This window comes from Protopterus annectens, chromosome 5.part0, assembly GCF_019279795.1.
Source record: "Protopterus annectens isolate FY-2018-M chromosome 5.part0, PAN1.0, whole genome shotgun sequence".
NCBI classification, from domain to species: Eukaryota; Metazoa; Chordata; order Ceratodontiformes; family Protopteridae; genus Protopterus; species Protopterus annectens.
Window position 1 is genome coordinate 681,947,751 of NC_056735.1, and position 22,789 is coordinate 681,970,539.

Genomic DNA, 22,789 nt, shown 5'->3' on the forward strand with positions numbered 1-22,789 from the left:
ACATTGGTCAACAGACTGTTACTGACACTGAGTGACTCAAAAATTTAACAAAATGTAAATTTCAATCACCCAGCATCATGCCAAATATAATTAACTAAATCCTTATCAGTTAAATAGCATACTCCCTGCAGTTAACTGTATTATGATGCAGGGAGACCAGTAATCCTCCTCCTGTTCACACTGAGAACGCCATCCCATTTCCTAGACCTTAATTCTGTAGTACTGTTCACAGACACAGACTGACTTTGTGTCTTGCTATCATCTTTAAAAAAGAATACCCCATAGCAGTAGCATTTTACACTTGTACAATATTCAGATAAAATATACTCAGTGTCCTTTGTTTCATCACTTTGAAAACCATGTCAGTTTATTTTAATCCTGAAAGGAATGAGATTAAAGAAGTTGCTCATAGCAATACATTTGAAAGTGCCACATTCATGAAGTATATATCTGTAGACAGTTGAAATAAAGTTTGCTAAAAACAAGACATCTGTATTACACATTCTGAATATGTCTGTGTTGCATATGTTTTGTAGTTCATGGAAACATCCTCTGCAAGGTTTGCCAATGGCTACTCATAATTCTGAAGATTTTTGAAGCAATGTACTACAGTTTGTACTCTAATCGGCAGAGTTTCATTGCCTCAAGGAATGCTAGGAAGAAAAATTAAACACTGTCCTTTGTCAGCTGTTAAGAGCTGAAGGCATGTTTTTGTTAGCTGACTGTCATGTGATTCTGACTGACTGTACCAAGCCAAGAAGAAAGAGAAAAAAATAAAACATCTGTTTTCCATCAGGCGAGTTAAACTGAAATGTTGAAATCTCAGGGCCTGAGTTTTTTTGGCTATAAAAAAACTGCAAAGATATTATGTTGGTTTTGACATACACAGTCAAAGAAAAAGAAAATATAAGCATCAATGTTCAGACCCTTAGCTGCCTAAGTTTACGCCCTCCTCTAATGTTATCAAGTATTTTCACATTCAGTGGACAGCATTTTATTTGTTTATTCTTGGTGTCATCTGTTTTTCACATCACTACTTCTGTACTTTCTTGAACACTTATTTTCTGTTGAGAATTTGATGTATGTCTTAGAATGACAAGTTGTGTGTGTGTGTGTGTGTGTGTGTGTGTGTGTGTGTGTGTGTGTGTGTGTGTGTGTGTGTGTGTGTGTGTGTGTGTGTGTGTGTGTGTGTGTGTGTGTGTGTGTGTGTGTGTGTGTGTGTGCACACGCAAATGCTGAATTTTGGTATATGAATTTCTATGAAGTATGGTTGCAGAGATCTTAATATTCCCACTTAGTTCTGTGCATTTTGTATGTACCACTTGCATTTGCTGGCAGTTGAAGAAAAGACAAGGCATGAAATACATTCTAGATAAAACAACATTTACTTTCATTGATGCTGGTGAAGTCAAAGATCAGTGAAATATGATTAGATGAACTTTAGACATGAAACAATAATTAGAAGAGCTCTGTGTATCCATATGTTAAGGTCAGGGAGATAGCTGTTACAATTATGTTAATAACCTTAGGCTGTCAGTTTTCCTAGAGATAACAACCATCAACAATGCATCTTATAGACTCAAACCAATGAAAATGATGGTTGTAGACTTCAGGAGAATAGGCTTGGACAAAGTGGAACAGGACCACTTTTACTCTTAACAAAGAAAATAATAGTGGTATGGAAGAACAATTACAGAAGCAGCAAAACTTTATGGGAAGCAAATATGGAAACTGAAAGGAATGAGAAACTACTGCCTTTGAGTTTCACATGAGGTAGTATCAAATAGAGGAAAACAAAAAGTATGGGATCCAGCAAACACACTGCCAAATAAAGCCAAAATAGTCAGGAGAGAAAGTCAGAAAAGGCAAAGGCCAGACTTTGAAAATAATTCCTTCTTCAGTCAAGAATGGAGATGAAATCTCTTTAGTGGTATGTAAGGAAGAAAACAAAATTAAAGGAAGGGGCAATGAGTTAAACAAAAAGGATGGGAGAGAAGCTAGCAGACTGACAGAACAGAATAATGAAAAAAGCAAAGCTGTTAAACGAGTATTGTTTCTCAGTTACTTGAGGAAAGAAAACCAAGACTATGAATCCTATCAGAAGCAGAGTCATATGACTTTACAGAAGAAATAATTATGAAGAAACACTGGCATCCAAAGATGAACAAGGCAATGGAGCCTTTCCAATGTCTGTAATCAGAAGTGGCAGAGTCCACACATTTGATAGTAACACAAAAGTAAACAACAAAGCTAATACAGAAGGAGGTATAGAAAAGAAGAGATTCTACAAGATTGGAGGAATGCAGAAGAACATGTCATTTAAAGTTCAATGCAAGGGGGAGCAAAAGCATAGGAAATGTATATGACTGTAGAGGAAGCAGTAACAACAGCAACAACAAAGACAGAGACCTGTTAGTTAGTTAAGTCCAGGTCTGAGAGGTAGTCATAGTGTATTACCCAAAAGTAAGCATGTAATGTGAGACAGCAGCACTAAAGACTGGCAGAATATTAAAGTGTGTGATTAGGAAGGGACCTCACTAGAAGAGAACAAGAAATTACTATCACTATATATATAGACAGATATTAAGATGCCTTAGAGAACTATCGACACATTTGGGAGGACACGGCTATGTGCATTCAAAAGAACACAGCAGATTACAGAGGAAGAGGTGAAGGCCACAAAGCCTTTTTCGTCTTGGGTTCTTATTGATTTAGTACACTACAAAGACTTCATCAGATTCCTAGGATTGGGTCTGTAGTGTACCAGCCTCTGGTGAGAGAAGAGGCTTTATGTGACTAATTTCTGAGCATGTGTTCCATCAAAGGATTGGAGTACCTTTTATTTGATTGGCCAGCATCTGCACTTGGCATAAGCTTGATTTTGTTTGACCAACTTTTATGGGGGCACAGCCCTATAAACTGCAAATTTGCTCAGTTGGCATGGATCATTGTAAATCCTGTTTGCTAAGAAGTATAAGAGCCTAGTCTATAACGAGTAAAACAACTTCTACATCTTTGTAGATCATAGAAATTTCAGAATGTCTCTGTCTCTGCTTAATTGAACTACTGTGATTTACTTTATTTTTAATCTTGAATCCAGTATGTTTTCTGTTATATTTTCATTAGCCTTAGCAATTGTAGCAGATGCGTGTGTTTATTGCTTATTGTTTTATTAACTGAACCCCAAGTTAGAACTTTCCTGCTGCCTATGTGTTGGCTCTTCTGCTGTCATTGTGTGCACATATTGCTTTGAATTCCATGTGTGCTGTTACCTGTTTATTGTTTGTCTCAGTAATTATCCGACGCCCACTCATTGGCCATCTAGTGTGCTTATTTTAGGTGTTCACTCAGCAGTAGAGTGAGTCATTTGTGCTGGTGCCTAATATATTGGCTGATATACTGCTGTTGCATCACAGTCTAATGTTTTGCTTCTCGCAGCTACTAGTTGTCATTGTTATTCATCTGCTACTCTTATCTAGGATGTACTTCTAGCTCCCTCCTCTTTTTTGATAGATCCTGTAAATGCTAGACTTATCTTATTACACCTTTAGTCTTGTTAGCTAAAGAAAATAAGCAAGAGGGGAATGGAAGTTACAGATCAAAAGTATTAAAAGAACCAAGATGTGTGTGTGTGTGTGTGTGTGTGTGTGTGTGTGTGTGTGTGTGTGTGTGTGTGTGTGTGTGTGTGTGTGTGTGTGTGTGTCTTTCGGCTTTTGCCTGGTTAGGGGTCGCCACAGCGGAACTCCGGTCCGCTAATGATTGGTAGTTGATTTTTACGTGCCGAGTTACCAGCCCTGATGCACAGTCTTCAATGAAGGTATGCCCATTCACGCATGTCTCCACGCAGAAGACGCTCTAGCTGAGAATCGAACCGGACAGCGTCTTACTGTGAGGTGACAACGCTATCGCAGCACAAAGAACCAAGGTACTGGGAGCAATTAACTAGAGGAGAAAGATAAGAATGTGAGATGAGGGCAAGCAGAAGCTTTGACTGCAGGTTAGATACTGGCTTCCCCTTCCATAGATTAACATCAGTTTGTACGCAAAGAGAAACAGATAGGGAGTGCTAAGTGAAAGACTAGGTCTGGTAGAGTTTTTAGTTGCGTACAGAACAAAATCAGGTAGAGCAATTGTTGACACTGTAGTGTAGCATAGGAAGGGTGCTGCACTCATGAGTGTGCCATCCTTTGGAAGAGACAGTAAACCAAGGCCCCATCTGCTTGAATTGGTGGTAGCTCAGATGGATATAAAAGATCCCACAACACCTATCATAAAGAGTAGGGATCCTTTATTTATATACAGAAAATAACTTTTTTTAAAACATATTTGAATATTTACAAATATTCACAAATGTTCAAATGTATATACAAATATATTTACCCATATTCATAATTTTCTTACAACTGTACATTTTCATCCCTGTTAGACCCCCCTCCTTTGTCAATAACCACATCTGATTTTACTTAATAATGCTGTTGATAAAATCCATTTACCATTAAACATAATTTCATTTAATCTTTCATTCCATATAACCCATATGACATAAAATATTTTTTTATCTATTCTTTTAACATAGTATGTCTATTCTTATAATTTCCATATTTAATCATATCCGTGTTTATTTATCCACTTCTTTTACATCTTCAAAAAAATCTTCTTTACATAATTTTCACCACATTTTTACTCTTTTACATTTCAAACATACATGTACTGCAGTTTCTTCTTCTTTACAATGTAAGCATATGCCATCACTTTTGTTTTATATTCCATATTTCCTTTTACTGGTAATATACTTATTCCTAGTCTCCACAAAAAATCTTGACATTCTACTTTCTGATTATACTATTTGCTTCTTATTTTTTAGTGATCTGTGTTAAAAGTAGTTTGCTTTATATTTATTAATATTTATTCTGATAGATGTCTAGTGATAGATCTTTTTGTTAGTTAACTAATCATTTTGTTAGTTTCTTAATTAATATAGTTTGGATTATTTGGTTAGCCTATATAAAGTGTTAATAAGCTGGTCTTATATAGTAATTTGTCTCTAGCTTTTTAGTTTCCATTTTAGGTAACACAGTCTCTGATTATACCATGGTATAAAGGGGTAGAGAGACTTGGTTAAAGGAATTATTGTAATGCTTTGATTGCTCTTAACAGAAACACGCCCTGTAACCACTCCCTTGCTCCAAATAACCTAATTATATATAAATAAGGAATGTTTTTGATGCTTTTCATTATTTTCAAGTGGGATTGCTTGTTTGTGTGTTCAATAAAGAATATTCCATTTTAGCTCAACCGTGGACTACCTACTATTTTCTGTTTTATTATTCTGTAGCACGTATTTCACAGTTCGATTTTTATTATTGAACTAGGTGCTTAACATAATTTGGGAAGTGAACATCACACCCTACACTGCAAAGTTTCTTCTTGGTTTGTTTTTGACTCAGTATAGGTTGCATACTAGGTTTTCTGAAACTTTGATGGATACCACGGATTTTTTTTCTTGCAATCAAACACTGTACCATATGTCTGTGAGTTAAACACCTTAATGTATGGATGGATGTATACCATCCCCCAGCCATTCTTTTGTAAACATCCCTCTATTTGTTTTTGTCTTTTACCCTTTTACCAATAGAATTCTTTTTTCTTTAACTTTCTCCCAATTTGTGTCTTCTTCACCACTTATTTCAGAGCCTTCCTCTATGTCCTCTTTATTATTTTTTCTCATTTAATTTTTCTTCTTTTTCTACTACTTCTAAAATGTCTTCTCTTTCATCGCTTTCTTCTTTCTTTTCTTTTTTTCCTTACTCTTTTTTTCATTTTTATAATTTTGTTACAGTTATAAAAATTCAATTCATACTTTTTTTGCATCATGTCCCATTTCCCCACAAATATATTTTGTTTTATCTCAGTAACTTATCAAATATCCTTCTTTTCCAAAAAAAAAAGTGTTTTGCGGTGTCCCAAGAATTTTACAACACCCAGATTTTGCAATACCCATATTCACCTCCACACTTATTATGCTTGGTATATGTATAATTTTTTTCTGTCTGTTTTTAACACAATATTGCAATCCCATCAGTCAGTCCATAAACCCATTTTATCATAAACTTTTGCAATGTCCAGTACTTCTTTACATAAAGTTTTTTAAATTTCCTTTCAAAATCTCTCTTTCCACCTCTGTTCAAAATTGTACATGAATTTTTCTTTTTTTGTTTCCCTGTTAAATGCTTTTATCACATTAAGATTCCATGGGTTACAGTCTTTCTTTTTTTCATATTCTCCAAGAAAATTTTCCATTGAAAAAAAGCAGTCTCAAATATAATATCACAACATGTCTCTTTATTAATAAGAATAACTGCTCTTACCTCATGTGCTTTTACACCCAAAGGGGCTATTATGTTGTCCCACACTTCACACCTGTCCATTTCTTTGTCTTCTTTACTTTGAATCCTTACCACATACTTCCATTGTTCACCTTCTTCTGCTTCCTTCTTTTCTGCTCCTCCTTTTTTGCCTTCTTTTACTTTCCCTGCATATGTTTTCTTTACGAACTCACCACGAGTCTTCAGGATTGTCTCTGCATCCTCCTTTTGTATTTTCTCCATAATGCCCCCCCCCCATAAACATCTCTTTCATTTTCTGGCTCTCTGTGCATCACCATTTCTTTAAGTAAATCATCCTGCAGCCCTCCCAACTGGAGGGTTGTAATTATACAGCCATCATTTGCTGGCTCCTCTCCATCACAAAGATTTCTTTGAAACAGCTCCTCAAATTCCTGCACAAATTCTCTGGTCTCGGTATTAGATTTCCTCTCCATTTCTCTCATCACTTTATTATCCCCTTCCCTCTCCATCTGCCTCCCTGTTTCTCTGGGCCATCTCCTCAGCTGGAACAGAAACAGGAAAAGTTCTTGCAAAATGGGTCTCACATGCAATGACAAGTAGGGGAAGTTCCCGATGTTCTGGCCAAATTTCCTCAAGTAGTGTAAATATCTCCTTGGCAAAGCTCTCAACTTCTTTGCACAAAAAATCTGGAAAAAGGCAAAAATAATGGGGGGGGGGGCAAAGCCTCAAAAATAGGGACAAGTTTTACATTTTGATCCTATAAAAAGTTGCTAGAACAAAAGGTCTTGTGTTACCATGCATTTTATGAAGGATATGAACTCTAAAACTCAAATGACTATCATTATTTAGTTACTTCAGTCCTCGCTGATTTGCCATAAAAATTCAGAAAACCACAAATTTTATGAGGAACACACTAAAAGTATGAGGCAAAAATCTGGACATTCTGCAATAATCTAGACAGTTGACAGGTATGCACCTCTGGTCTCCCCTGAAAAGAGGCTGCTAGCCTAGTGGGACAAACCTGGTCAACAAAGGATGAATAAATAAAATAAAAATAAAAAGCTACTATTGAAAAATAGATAGTAAGGCATATAAAATACTGCAAGATAAATATAAGGATCAACCAAAAGAAGGTAGAAAAGATAAACTGAAAAGGCAATTTATAAAGGAACAATGTAAGGACAGCTGTATGGTTTCCATCTATGCAAAAAAAGTCCAGAAGGTTTAGAATTTTTGTGTGGAAGTGTTAATATAAGTATTTTTATACCTCAAGCAGACTTCAGATCATTTTTCCTCAGGGAGACAGCAAATGCTGGAGGTGGCATGGGAAAGAGAGAAGTACATGGGAACATGTTGTTTGGGAGTATAATGTGTTGGCAATTTTTAAAAACTCACTACAGGATATTTTGTTAGAAATGTTGGAGAAGCAAATGGTTCTAAGTAAAAAAATCATTCTTTTGAGGTGTAAAAACAATATCTGAATTTCCTAGACATAGTAAGGTCTTACTAAGTTTAATGTTATTGGTTGCCAAAAAAGAAATTACTAGAAAATGGGAATCAAAATCCAAACCAACTGTAACTGAAGTGCTGAATCTTGTAAAGGAGGTAAAAGAACTGGATGCAGGATCCTTAGAAAATGGAAGGAGCAAATTGCATAGAAATAATGGAATTTGTGGGAATAATGCAGGTATAATAATGTTCAGAATGGGGACTGAGGTTTATAGGATAACAGGAATTGAAAAAAAATATGTAATTACGGAGTGAATGATAAATATTAAAAAGAAAACATATGTATACTGCATGAAAACAATGAAAAATATAATTTCTGTTTGTCTTGTTTTTGATATACGTATTCTTACTCAGTAACCTAAGTTGTGGGAATAATAGAATCAACAAATTATATAGTAAGGAATATAAGCTTACAACTGGCAGAAACAACAAGACATATATAAATCTTGCCCTCTCACAGTTCATAAAACAAAAAAACTAAATTATTAAGGAATTCAAGAATACTATAAGAAGCACCAAGGCTGCCTACAGCCACAAGATAAACACCAACATTAAAAGCCACCATAAAACTTTTTTTAGCTATGTATATAAACTCCACAGTAATACCCTGCCCTGGTTTGATCTCACTGTAAATGCACCTGCTCACACCAACCCATAATCCATAGCTAACATCCTAGCAAGTAAATTCTGCCCTAATTTCATGCCACATAGTGTAACTTCAGTCAGCCTAATATTAGCTGATGTCAAAACCCTATTATCAGTATTGATCATGTCCCAGATGCACTCTGTAAACCAAGAAGAATAACATGGCATGAGGCCTCATAAGGTGTCTGGCTGCTTGCTGGAAAGAAATGTTAGGTCATCCCTAAGCCAAAACTTACCTAGATATCTTCAACTAAAGTCCTTCCACAAGCTATATATCTAAATAATAGAGAGACATTGTAGTCATCCGTCTCCAAAAGGGTGCCCCCATTGACTTAGGAAGCTATAGGCCTCCTATTCTTGCCAGCCATATCTGTAAAGCCATAGGACAAATTATTGAAGAACTAATCAGTAAGTGAATAAAAGCTCTGCAGACTCTAGTCTCTTCACATTTGACTTTGTCAGAGATCGTTTGTTGCTTTCGTAATCTTTTTTTAACACCTTTATTGAATTATCACTTAAGACATAGGCAGACATACATTTATATTGAAGAAAACGAACCATGCTAACATGTTTACAGTTACAGACATTATACATCACAATATATTCTTTTATACAATCATCATCAATCCAACATTACATAAATTGATCAAGCCCTGCCTTCCCTTAAACCTCACTCATCCTCCAGAACATTACTCTGCGTGTATTGTGCCCACAATTTCCATTTTGTGCCTTTTTTAATCTTATTAGCTTGTTTGAAAAAGGCCATCAAAGCCATAGATGAAGGACTTCTCATTTACACTGCTTATCTGGACTGATGTGCTAAACAAGTGATGCCATTTTCTACTCTTGCACTAAAAATAAGGTTACATGCTTAAACATCAATGCCTTTGTATTTCACTGGTCTGCTAACTGGCAAGAAAAAGAACACACTTGATCAGAAACAATGGTAACGTCTCCAAAAGGCAAAATGTAACTAATGGAATTCCTCAAGTCCTAGGCCTTCTCCTCTTTGGAATCTGTTTTTTCTGAAATATAGGCAAATGCAAATTAATTATGGTTAACTAAATTTGCATACACTAGCAAAGTAGAGATTATCCTATATTTCACTGTCACATTCACTAATACTTCAACAAGGCCTTGATCACACTAATAACTGTACTCGAGTCACAATCTTACACTAACTGCAAAGGAATGTAGAATAGTCAGCTTTCGTAAAATAATTGCTCCTGCACAGTATATCATAATACACTTCACCTTTTGATTGACAATGTGATCTGTGATATAGGAACTGACATAGACAATGAACTGCCCTTAAATCAGCATATCTCTGGTACTTGCAGAAGATCCTTCTGCTCACTCTCATGTGTCATGGGTTCTTATTCAGTGCCTCATCCACCCCAGTTCTTCTTTATTCAGTCTTTATTCATCCTGATTGTAGAATACAATGCTTCATTTAGCATGTATATATTTCTCTAGAAAGACCCCATTGTTTTATAACCAAAATAATCCAAAATTTAAAGAATCACTCTTTTTCAGCTAGACTAAAACTCTGTCTTTATTTTTTGGTGGACTATAGACTCCTGCCAGGTTATATGTGCCTTACCTTCCAAACTTTGTCAAACCCTGCTCTCTGCAACATAATTTTCTTCAAAAAGAAAAACTCCTTAGTTAATACCCATTCCAAGATCTAGTTTTACAACAAAATATCAACAAGTCCAAATCCAGGGATAAATTCATCATATAGGCAATATAAAACAATATGCACACTTCACTTAAATAAATAGATGAGACTGTATAAACTCTGACTACAAGTTCTTAACTATGTCACGCAAAACATTATCACATTGCAATCCTTGCTGTTTTTTTCTGTGCTTTTCTTATCGTCCATTTTAGTCAGCTTTGTCCAGTTTCCATTCTCTATAACACAGTCTAAGCTAAGCTAATGTTATTCTACATATGTCTCCTAAATTAACTCTACCTGTTATCATCATCTTTGGAACTATTTGTTTACCTTCAAGATTTCTTCTTTTGTGACATTGTTTGATGAGCCTACAATGGTTAGCATACAGCTGCCTTAGTATAAACCTATGAGCCAATAACATTATTAGTACATTATCATTCATTATTAGTAGAGGGCAAAAGAAACAGAAGTTGTGTAAAGGTACACTAGACTGCCTGTCACCATCTTACATGTGACCCACTGCACTGTTAACTCCAAAAGGAGTGTTGGGGCATGCTTAGTAGCATCTATTTGGTTGGTGTAGTTCATGCTATAAATAAGCCAGGGAAGCAGTCATGGGGCATGTTTATAGCAGAATCATCAAATAAAGTCACCAGCACAGATGATTGGATAATGATCACTGCTGTACCCTCCCTCCCAAAAAAAACATTTCCACAAGTCTGAACTCCTCAATATAAAAAATGACCGCATAGAAAATATACATAAAACTGTTGTGGCAGGGCCTAGGAAGAAGTATGACGTGGTGAATCAAGAAATGCATAGCATTCATAACATAGGATATGAACAGACTAGGTCAGTCAGTTGATCCGTATATGTTCAAAACGTTTATTTGCCTGTGTCACTAATGCCTAACAGAAAATGTGCCTTACCTTTGCTGTTGAATAAACATCAGGTCAGCATAATGGTTAAGGTGTTTACCTTACAGATGCAAGGTGCAGGGTTTGCTTATCACATGGGGTAATTACCTAGGCTTAAAATGGCCCACAAAGGTACTTAGCCTTTTACTAACCTATGAACCTTCTCTGTAATACATTAGGATGTGTATCATTTTAGCAGTGAAATCACATGAACTGTTTTAAGTTGTGTAACATTGTGCTTTTACTTACTTCATGAACACCTTTACAGCATTTGTTTGAAAAGAATTGTCATACAAAACTGCACAGAAATTATGGATTTATTTTGCATTTTGGATATAAGAATAGCAGAAACATCAGCAACATTAAATCAAACTGTTTTGTGCCTGGTGCTCAGATTTTTTCAACAAAAGATGTTACTATTATTTCCATTGCTTTGCTAAGAATCTTATATTTGTATTATCATGCAATAAAAGCACAGACATTAAATATTTTTTTTCCTTCTCTTTCTGATTAGGTTGCTTTGAATGTTGCATCAAGTGCCTGGGAGGAGTTCCCTATGCCTCGCTAGTAGCAACCATTCTGTGCTTCTCTGGTGTGGCGCTGTTCTGCGGCTGTGGCCACGTGGCTTTGACAGGGACAGTAACGATATTGGAAAACCACTTCTCCAAGAATGTCAGTGATCATGCCTTGTTGACTGAAGTGTAAGTAATCTCAGCAGGCTTTCTCACCTCACCTGTCTTCTTTTTCCTTCCTAGTTATTTTGTGTCGTGACTTGAAATATGATTTTGGTTTTTGTGTTCAGGGAGGCCATTTATTCTGAGCTATTATTTAGATTCAGAACAATTTTTAGTAATTTATCTGCTTATCAAAAGAGCAACGATGCATTTTTAACAAATATAAAAAGTAAGGAAAAAAACAATATGAGTAGAATGAACTGCATGTTCAAAGAAAATTTGTATTTTATGGGGTGTATTTGGAAGCAGGTAACCCAACTGACACTCGGATTACTCCACTGTGATCTAAATTGACAATAAATGTTTACAGTTATGGCACATAGAAGGATATCAGCATGCTTCAGTTGTAGGCAAATGCACTAATAACTCAAACCACCAGTTCACAAACATGGTGCATACTCCCATACATGGGGTACAGACACTGTGTCTCATATGGACTGTATGCAGTAACAAGTCAAAAATGTATTCAAAGTGATGCACCATGTTCATAATTTACTCAGGGCCACTAGTCATGATATTTAACCATGCCCATGTGCTGTGAGTGCTAACTGTGCACCTCCTGACCTATGCAGCTAGAAGATGCATTCTTGAACGTGTTTTGTTCTTCATTTGTGAGTGGAGCCAGGCACAGGCATGCTGCAAAAGTGATGTGATATACTGTATGGCAGTCCAAACACACTGCTATTGTTGGTATATATCGTCTATGGTAAGAGCAATCCCAATCAGGCCACTGCATTGGCATGTTTTGAACTCCATTATACTGTTCAACTGGCAAAATATATGTATATGGATAGCACTATCTCATCTGTACAATACAATGCCATATCTCTGGTGATTGATTGCAGACAGGACAGATCACTTATCCAGTGCATTGTACTCCTTATACACAGACCAAAGCAATGCAGTTCATTAAACTTTGAACCTTACCACTCTTGCCTGGCTGTGCATGTTCTGCAGGTAGTGGCTGTTGACCATCGTCACTGCTGATGGGTATAGTGTATGGTTTGGTTGAGCTTTGCATTTTGACTTCACTGATCTTTACTGCTGGCTGGACAACTATATTTTTGCAGTTCATAAACATGTGTGTAATAGTTATAGATTTGGTAATCTGCAGAGATTACTTACCCTTGATACCCTGAGCAGCACACTAGCTTACCTTGTCTTTTGGACCCATGATTCATCTTTTTGTCTTCTCTTCATCCACATAATGTACCTCATAGCTTTCTTCCACAGACACTTTCACCTGATGCTCCACGCTTGTCATTGTGAATTGTGACCAATGAGTATATTCACTGGCTGTCTTCACTTGCACAGGTGTACCACACCTGGCCTCCCCTAGGTACATGCAGGATTATGGTCTATACATCTGTGAGTCTTCTGACTTGTGTAGAGCTGTGGACTGTCAAGTCATTGGAGAACTAGTCCAATGCATTACAGACCGTGTTTATAGTTTGTACCTTGAGACAGCAGCCTGTGGTTAGCCTCTATGAAAATAAACAACAGCTCAGATTTCTAAATTCACTAAATTCACAGACTGTGTATTGGATCCTAATAATATGCACCCTTTTTGACTGTGTCATCTTTACTGGCTAATATGTTTTTACGTGTAGGCTGCTAGTTATCTCAGCATGGATCTTAGATTTCTGTATCATAACGAAAGCTAAGACAAATTCATTTTCTCCCTTAGGGGCTTATATTGTTTAATAGCACATGTACTATAATTTGCTGAGTGTTATATGTATTATTACATGCATTTTTATGTGAAGCTATGTGTATTTACAGAACAATGCTGATTGCTAATAAGGATGCCCAGTCTATCCACTCTGCTTCATTTTTCTACAAATTTATCCCTTTGTTGTTTTCTTGTGCTTTATAACTCTTGCAAATAATTCAGTTCCATTATCACCACAATCGTCATCATCAGACCAATCCATGTATCTGTACCATTTCTTGTAAAGTGTTTACTAAATTCTCATTGATGTGTTTTGATGGCAGTCTCCTGTCCTAGCTGTCCCCGTGTTCTTGTCTGCCCTTTCCTGAAAAAGGTGCCTATTTCTCCCACACACACTCTGATTATTCCCATTACATACACCGGTTTACAGAACCCTGGAAAAGGTGATGAGAAGGGAACAATTATTGGAGCCTGGCATCAAAGAGTTACATAATACCTGTCATGCTGGAATATTTCACTACATAGTGGTCCCAAAGTCTGTCAGTTTCTTGAGGCAAAGCAGTGCCATTCAAAATTCTACAAATGTCTCTGCCATGCTTCACCTTACCGCTAGTCTTCAGTGATAAATATTCTTAACATCTTTTCAGCATATGACTTCTGATTGGGTCCTTGTATCGTTTGTAGTCCATTAGACTGCAGTGTACCCTTTGCTGCTTTTCTTATTTTTGTGTGATAGCCTACAGATGCTCAGTGACTAAGTGGAGGACTGTAATATCTTCCACATCCCACTTACTTGAAACTGTCAGTCTGTCACTGAATTTTCTATAATTTCAGGTTATTTCAAGGTCACAGCTCATAAAGTAATGCTTTCACTCTTGCAAGTTGTTTTTTCACCACACTTGTGTGACTATGTTGTCAAGGCATTTAAGTATGAGGGGCGGGGAGGCAAAGTATCCCACATGGGGTTTTAAGGGGTGGGGCTTGTCTGTTAGCTAAACAAAAAATGTTATTTGTTGTTGTTGTAGTGCATACTATTGACAATGTTATTCTCAATCTTTTTTGAACAAGGAGTTTATGTTCAGTAGGGAAGGAGTTCGATTTTTGCAATGAGTCTGTTTTGCGCTTAAGGCAAATGGGTAAGAAGGAAAGAAACAAATGGTACTTAGACAAATAACAGATTTGAGGCTTCAGTGTTCCATCAGACAATGTGGAGTCTATGACTGTTATTCTATATGCTAGCACTTGGTTGATTTAATTAAAAGTTACCTTTCTCTAGGTAAACCATATGAGGAGAGCTTGTAGCAACCTTCCCTCCCCTGCAGAAAGTAGTAAGGTAGTCAACATTGGAGGTTCCTAAACAGTTGCCAAGAAACATTAGACTGATGCAGTGGGTTATAATTAGGGGGTGACACCTTTTCAGATGCATGAAGTAAGAGATTTTTAATGGAAATGTGAAATTTTTTAGGACAAGCCGTATCTACAACCAGTGCGAAGGCCTGTACTTCACTTTTTTTTTTTTTTTTACTAAATTAAAGTTCACTGTTGTAGAATTCTAATCCTTTATATAATACTAAGATAGTTCAGATGCAAAATAAGTTTTTTTATGAAACTACTAATGGAAAATAAACATTTTTTTGTATTAGAATCTTGGGGTATTTGTCATTTTTCATGTTTTTTTCACAGGTCTCAACTGCCCAGATAGGGACTGTCCTGCTTAAAGATGGACAGGTGGTAACATTAGTTATAACAGAATATAGTTTTAGCTGTTTCATTTCACACAAGCCCTTTCATTAATTTTGGAAAATATAACCTGGAGGAGAAGATTTTATCCATAGAAACTTGGACAAAATTAGCAAACTATTTAAGGAAAACTAACATGGGATATTTTGGCCAGATGTCAAAGATTAAAGCAATTTTTGTTAGGTATGGAGCTTGTAATTACAGGGATGCATCTGAAGAAAGGGTGCAAGTGGGTATTTAAGTGTTTGTTTAGGCTCAAGCCATGGAGCAGTGGGAGGCAAGTGCTTATCATCAGTAAATAAACTGTATAAGAAAGGAATGTAAATGCCATTGATGATATACTACAAATGGCAGCTCTGACAGGACTCCTGAGTAGTCAGGTACTGTTTATGGTGACTGGGAAGGAATTTGAGTAAGTAACATATACTAAAACCTTCTTTTTAGCATGAGTAAAATTAAATTACACTCACCACAATCTCCAAAGAACATTTGACATATTAGAACTGACCACATAGTTTTGTCTTCTTTAATGACTGAGGACTGATCTAAAAGAATGTAAGACTGTGCTGAAAGGATGATTCATGTCTGTATGGAAAACAAACTAGGTTCATAGATAATTCATAAAGGCTTTTAATTCCATTTTGTAAGAAGTGAATTTGTGAAGGAAGTAGCTGCTTCTCACCTTGGACAAGTTTAGTAATCTAGGATACCATCTAGATACTTAACTCAAAATGACATGGAACAAGAAATTGGACAAATAAAGCAAACAGTGAGAAGACTGGTTAGCAAAATTGGCTGGGCTACCAAAAAAGAACAGTAAAAAAGTCATAATACTAATGCCTGGCATCTGTGTTAAAAGTCTACTGGAACTAAAGTTGAAAGAGGAATGTCTGAATTTTATGGCAGGGAAATTCTGTGATTTATCTATTCTAGGTTCAATAAATAGTGATTTATCAGGCTTAACCTATCAAGTCAGTATTTGGACAATATAACTGGCTCTTTTTTTCCCCAAGAAGTGACAAACTCAAGAGTTAGTTATTTTAAAAGGTGGTACGTGATCTTAGGGTAGGTGGCTCTTCATAAACAGAAAATACTCTTCCAACTGCATATTTTTTCAATGAAGTGTGGTTTCAGTAGGTCGTATTTGAGTGAAGGTTTTCAGAAAAAAGCATTATTATGAAGTTCACCATATCACCAGCCACAGGGATGTGATACACAGAATGGTCTAACTAGAGTAATAACATACTTAATACAAAAATCTAAGTAGCAGTATGGATGGTTAATGGAAGAATGAAGTAGATTTAAATGAATGAAAGGGATCAAGGTAACAGAAATGTCTGGTAACCATACCTCTCAACTGTACAGATGTTCACAGAATGTCCAGATTTTTGCCTCTTATTTTTGGTGTGTTCCTCTTAAAATCTGCACCTTTCTGGCAAATAGCTGAGGATTAAAATCAATAAATAATAATTTGAGTTTAAGACTCCACATCGCTCCGAAAATTTATGCTAATTCAAAACCTATTATTCTATCAACTTTCTAAGTTTATAAGAACAATATTTAAAATCTGTCCCTATTTGTCCCCCCATCATTTTAGGCTTTGTCCAGATATTTTGCTCTAAGAGGTTGAGAGATATGCTGGTAACAGAAGAATGTAAGTGATGTTACATACCACATTAGAAACTGGAAATGGCAACTTATTCTCTATTAGTGTAGAACATAGGCTGCATATCCCTGATATACTAACAAACACTAATGCATGGCATTATTACAAAAAAAAAATGAATCACTGGGGATGGCAAACAGTATGTCAGATATCTTTCTAGACTTTTTTGATGCAGCTTCATCCATGTACAAGCTGTTTTCTAAATAGTGCAGTATTTCCTTTCTGATATTTGTCACATCATTTGTGGCATTGTCTAGACTAGGAAGGGTGAATGCAACAGCTCACACTTTTACAACCTTAAGAAAAACAAAGGAATGTTTTGATTTAAAAAAAAAAGAACAGATCACTGATGCTACAGGGCCAATAGCACATTTTAAACCTATTTACTTAATACAGTCAGTCTTTCTATGTATGTGATTTCAGTCACAGATCACTAAAAATTGTGTTTTGCATACGCAGTTCTGAGTCTGATCAAAAATATTAGAAAAGCTATTATTTCAAGGCTAGCATTCAGATGTACATTAACATACCGCTGTAAGAGATGATTACTAACAAAAACCAAAGGACATCATTGCAAAAGACATGATTCCATTGACAAATAGAACGAAAGAGTAGAATGTCATATTATTCATACAGTAGCTGAGCAAAGAGGTACTAACAGAGTAAATGTCCTCACCACAGTTTACTCTTTGTACAAATAAAATTACACAACAATCAATAAGAAAAGGCAAAGAATATGGGGATAAATAGGCATTCCAGTTCACATTTACAGCATTCTGCTGCTAACAACTTACTCAAACTGCAGATGCAGTTCAAAAAGTGCTCAGAAACATCCATTTCTCTACATTCTCTCATCACACAGTACAAAAACATGCACCAAACAGCCAAGTAGCAAGAAAACACAGAGAAAATTATAATATTGATGCTCACCCCTGTAAATAAATCAAATGTTAAAATGTTAGCTAAATGATTCAATAATGTGCTTCTTAATTGTTTTTTAATTGATTGATTATTAGAATTTGTATATAAAATGTGTGAATGTTTTGCTATGTTGTATTAAGGACTTGAGAAAGCGTAGGTGTTCTACGTGAAAGTGCTTGTCTACATTAAATCAATTCTACAGTAGTGGTTGTCATCTGGAGATTTTTTCTTCTCAAAATTATAATATTCTGTAACTGTGGATGTCAGTGTTCTGAGTCCAGTAAGAGTAAACACAAAGAAACTGCAGCTGAAAAAAATGGTATGTCCCAAGTAACAATACATTCTTGTTTAATGTTTGTTTGGATGAGTAACACACATCTTCAAACCATTACATAGAATGCTAACAATCAACTAGTCTCGTAGAACCCTAAGGACCTCAGTGTACTTTTTTGGAATAGTCATATCTACACAACATGTACAGGAAGGCTTTATCACTGACAGAAGTATTTTGTCATTTCAGAAAACACTATAGACAAGCCTTCATGTTACGCTAAACATTTTTCTGGAATCTGACTGGCAATGTAGCTCATTTACTTCTGAAATATGATCCCAGTTCACATGGAGGTTTTTTTTCAGGAGTTGTCTAGTAATGAACATATAGGTGAGTCATTTCCCTGAGTTAAAGAACAAGGACATTTCATTTCTCTGTAATGCTGTCAATATTTCCCTTGTTAAAGTTAACAGTATAGGCTAAGTCTTTTGGAAGCTTGTCATAGCTTTTCTTTGTTCTGTTTTTAATGAGTTTGTGGACTTTTAGTGTTTTCTTCTTGCCCTTAGCCTTGAATGCTATGATTGTTCTGCAGGCTGATCGCACATATTTCTAGATTTTGGCCCATTTGAAGGCAGATATTGTATCTTTAAGGATGAGGATTGCCAGGAATTTCCTTCTGTGGTATTAGTAGTATTTCACACCAACCATTTGCAGTTTAGGAACATCCCAAAATGTTCAGTCCACCTAGACTGAGTAACTTTATTTCTCAATATTATTACAGAGTTGTCTTCAGAACTAGTAGGAATAGACTGGAACAATGACAGCTTAGACCATAAATGACCATTGTATCATAGAAAGAGGTCCACATATGTTCATTACACAGAGCAGAATTTTGATGGATTTGCCTTGTGTATTTTTTTTGTTTGTTTTTTTTTTTTTTGTTTTTGTTTTTTTTTTTGTTTGCTTTGTTTGTTTGTTTGTTGGTTTGTTTGTTTTTTTTTTTTTTGTGAGGGGCAGGATCCAAAATTCTCTAAAATTGTTTCTTCAGGTACTGTTACATTTTTTTATTTTTCTAACATGAGATATTATCTGGAATTGTCCAGTCAGTTTTTCCTTTTTTCTGGTTTAGCAGGTTTTAGAACTCAGAATCATGTTCATCATTCCTTTCCTGTTGTAAGTAATAAATAGACAATGATTCAGCATGCTTCATCCATTATTTTGAAATATCACCATCAGTTGTTATGCCCCAGAACCTTGTTTGGTGTTGTTCCTGGAAGTATTTGTGAACCAGTGTGTCCTGAAAGCACTTGGTGCAGAATTTCTTTTGCATTTATTTTGGCTTTATGGTTCATGCAACAAGTGACGGCATGTAACGCAGTCATCAACTCATCTCACAGCCTCATGATATGTTGACATATTTTTGAACACAGATTCTGACAATAACATATGCAGTGAAATGAGATTGCTTAGATCAAGTGTCTGCATGTAGTTTCACAGCTGTCTGTCGATGGTGATTGTAAAAAAATAGGCAACATGTTGTACATCTGTTCTGGATATGATGGAATCAAAGTTTGTCTTTTTTTCTACACGCCCCCCCCCCCACTTCTTCCTAATCTTGCCATTCAAGATCCATAAATCATGTATGATTAAGGCATTGCAGAATCATAAGTTAAACTGATTTTGTCATCCTTATTGGCCTTGGGCAGGACTTGCATAAGGCTGAAGTAGAACAGTTCTTTAATATTTGCATCAGCATGAGATACCACTGTACAAATGATAATAACACTAGTATGCTGATTGTTTATACACTTAAGATAGACACTTGTAATGGGTTTGTTGCTGTCCATGGTGAGGTGGCTAACTTAGATGCAGACATTATTCCTGATTGTGTAACTCACACTGGGAATGCGGGCATTTCATTTGAGAAAAAAGTAAAACGACCATTCCCCTTTCTTAGCTGGCTTCTCCATAACTGTGTTGTTCATTACAGAGTAATGATTTAGAAGTTACACCAGGCAAAATCATTTCTTTCTGATAACTCACTACACAAACAGAACCAAGACACTATTCTCCAAAAAAGGAAGCCAATCTGGTGGTCCCCTGCCATAAACAAACTCTACAACAGAAGGAAGAAACTGTTGCAAAAGAGAGTAAAATCCCATGTGTGGTGGAGCTCCCTGGTCAGCCTCAGTAAGAAGCTGAGATCCCTTATAAGATCCTCCAAAGCTAGGTATGAAAACAAAATTGCCACTGATTCTAAGGGCAACCACAAAGCATTCTATAGCTATGTCAAGAATCTCAACGGCAACACCCAGATCTGCTCTGAGTTACAGCACAACGGCATGAGAATTACAGAACCAACTGATATTGCCAACATCCTGGCAGAATGGTTCAGTGCTAACTTTACCCCCCCTCTCACCCCCTAAAGGGCCCATATCTATACAGGAAGAATGCAGAGTCCCTGTAATCACATCTATGCAGGTAAACGCTGCACTCTCTAAAACCAAAAACACAGCTTTCATGGGACCAGACAACATCCCAGGCTGCATTTTACACGAACTTCAGAACGAACTGGATCCCCACCTAAGCACCATGTTCAGTCATAGTCTTACATCAAGCTTTGTGCCCACTGAATGGCACATAGCAACAGTTATCCTACTCCACAAAGGGGGAGCCACCACTGATCCTGGGAACTATCGCCCTATTAGCCTGACGAGCCTGGTCTGCAAGCTCATGGAAGGTATCATCATGGAACTCATAAACAAAGACATTGGCAACCTCCAAACTCTGGACCCTACCCAGTTCGGGTTTGTGAAAGGCAGATCATGTCTTCTGAACCTGATCGACTTCTTTGAGGCAGTCACCAAAGCAGTAGATGAGGTTAAGGTGATTCACACAGCCTATCTTGACCTCGCCAAGTCTTTCTACACCATCCCCCATTCTGGAATTATAGCTAAACTTACTAAACTAGGTATAAATCCCTACGTCACAAGATGGGTTGCCAACTGGCTCACTGACAGAACCCACACTGTAAAAGTTGCAGACTCCAAATCTGACTTCAAACCCGTGACAAGTGGAGTACCACAGGGTTCAATCCTGGGACCTCTCCTGTTTGGTATCTACTTCTCTGAAGTACAGGCTAACACAGAAGGCCTCTGGTTAATGAAGTTTGCAGATGACTGCAAACTAGGAGCCATAGTCGAGTCCCCAAATGATGTGGACATCCTACAGAAGGGCCTCACTTAGATGCCTGGTGTCAGAGGCATGGCCTCAAGCTCGATGCCAAAAAGTGCATTGTCATCCCCTTTGGTAAAAACTCTGTACCCATGAACTACCACATAAACGGCAGTCTACTTAATGCTGAATGTGTGATAAGAGACCTTGGGACCCAGGTGGACAGTAGTCTCTCCTTTGATAATCACATCGCCACAGTAGTCAGGAAATCCTTCTATGTGGCACACCTCATCAGAAAAGGATTCTCATCCAGGAAAAAAAAGGTCATTGTTCCCCTCTACTCGGCACTCATTAGACCCATTATGGAGTACAATGCCCCTTTTGGAATGTACCTCACAAAACATTTGCAGTAGCTGGAAAGGCCACAGAAGTACCTCACAAAGAGGATTACTGGACTCAAACAGATGCCCGACACTGACCGTCTCAATAAACTCCAGCTTTACTCTGTAGCATATCATAATATAAAAATCAAAAACGGTCGTAGGTAAAAGCAAGGTGCAAAAAGGAGCCCAAACAAAATGAAAGAAACTGCACCGAGCTAGCACACTGAGAACGTTTATTGATAGACAAAACAGAAAACAGAAAATGGTGAGCACTTTCACAACATAAAGTTGCTTCATCAGACAACAGTAAAAGGCTTACACTCTATTTAAATAGTCAGATATCCATCACTCAATTAACTAATTAGGGTTAGCAAGCTGTACAGAATCAAAATCAAGAGAAGCTTACCACAGTGAATCCTACAATAAGATGCACTATGCATATAATATTACACACAAAGTTACTAAACATATATAACCACACTATATACAGTATAAAAAACCATATACATACATATATAAGATAAAACAACGACAGTAAGACATATAAAAAAGCTAAAAACATCTAAAATATCTTCTAAAAGATCTAGAAATCAGTGCATGAGTGGTCGAGCCTTCAAAAAGGGAACCAAAGTAGTGGCAGCATTCAATCCAGGAAACTTCTCAGTGTTAAGCTTCAGTATCCATTTTTGCTCATTTTTTATATTTTCTATATCACCACCCCTAGGGTTCGGATAAATATGTTGCAAAACCAAAAATTTAAAAGAATGTGAACGATCATTAGACATAACGTGACAGGCCAGAGCACTGGATTGTTTACAGTTGGTAATGTCTCTCACATGTTCTAAAATACGATCTTTCAACATTATGTTCGTTTTGCCTACATAATAAGCATGGCATTGTTGACAAAAACAAAAATAAGCAACATCAGTGGTTCTACAATCTGAATATTGATTAGAATGTAAAGAAAAATGCCTGGTAGGATGCACATAATTATTTTTGTCATAAACAAACTGACAGGCACTACAGTTCCTACATGGAAAATTTCCACGGCGAACAGAGTGAGTTAACTTTTTGCGTGTTTCCCCATGGCAAAGGTGTTGTTTAAGTGACTTGCTATTCTTAAAACTGA

The 22,789-nt window shown here is 36.6% G+C and overlaps 1 protein-coding gene across 3 annotated transcripts in view; it reads left to right on the forward strand.

The window, feature by feature from the left end:
* Positions 1 to 22,789, forward strand: part of GPM6B (glycoprotein M6B) — a 1,017,601-nt gene that overhangs the window by 866,921 nt on the left and 127,891 nt on the right. For all 3 annotated transcript variants that reach the window (XM_044072527.1, XM_044072528.1, XM_044072526.1), the window contains exon 2: positions 11,614 to 11,800. In XM_044072527.1, the coding sequence (XP_043928462.1) occupies positions 11,614 to 11,800 (187 nt within the window). The remainder of the gene's footprint in view (positions 1 to 11,613; positions 11,801 to 22,789) is intronic.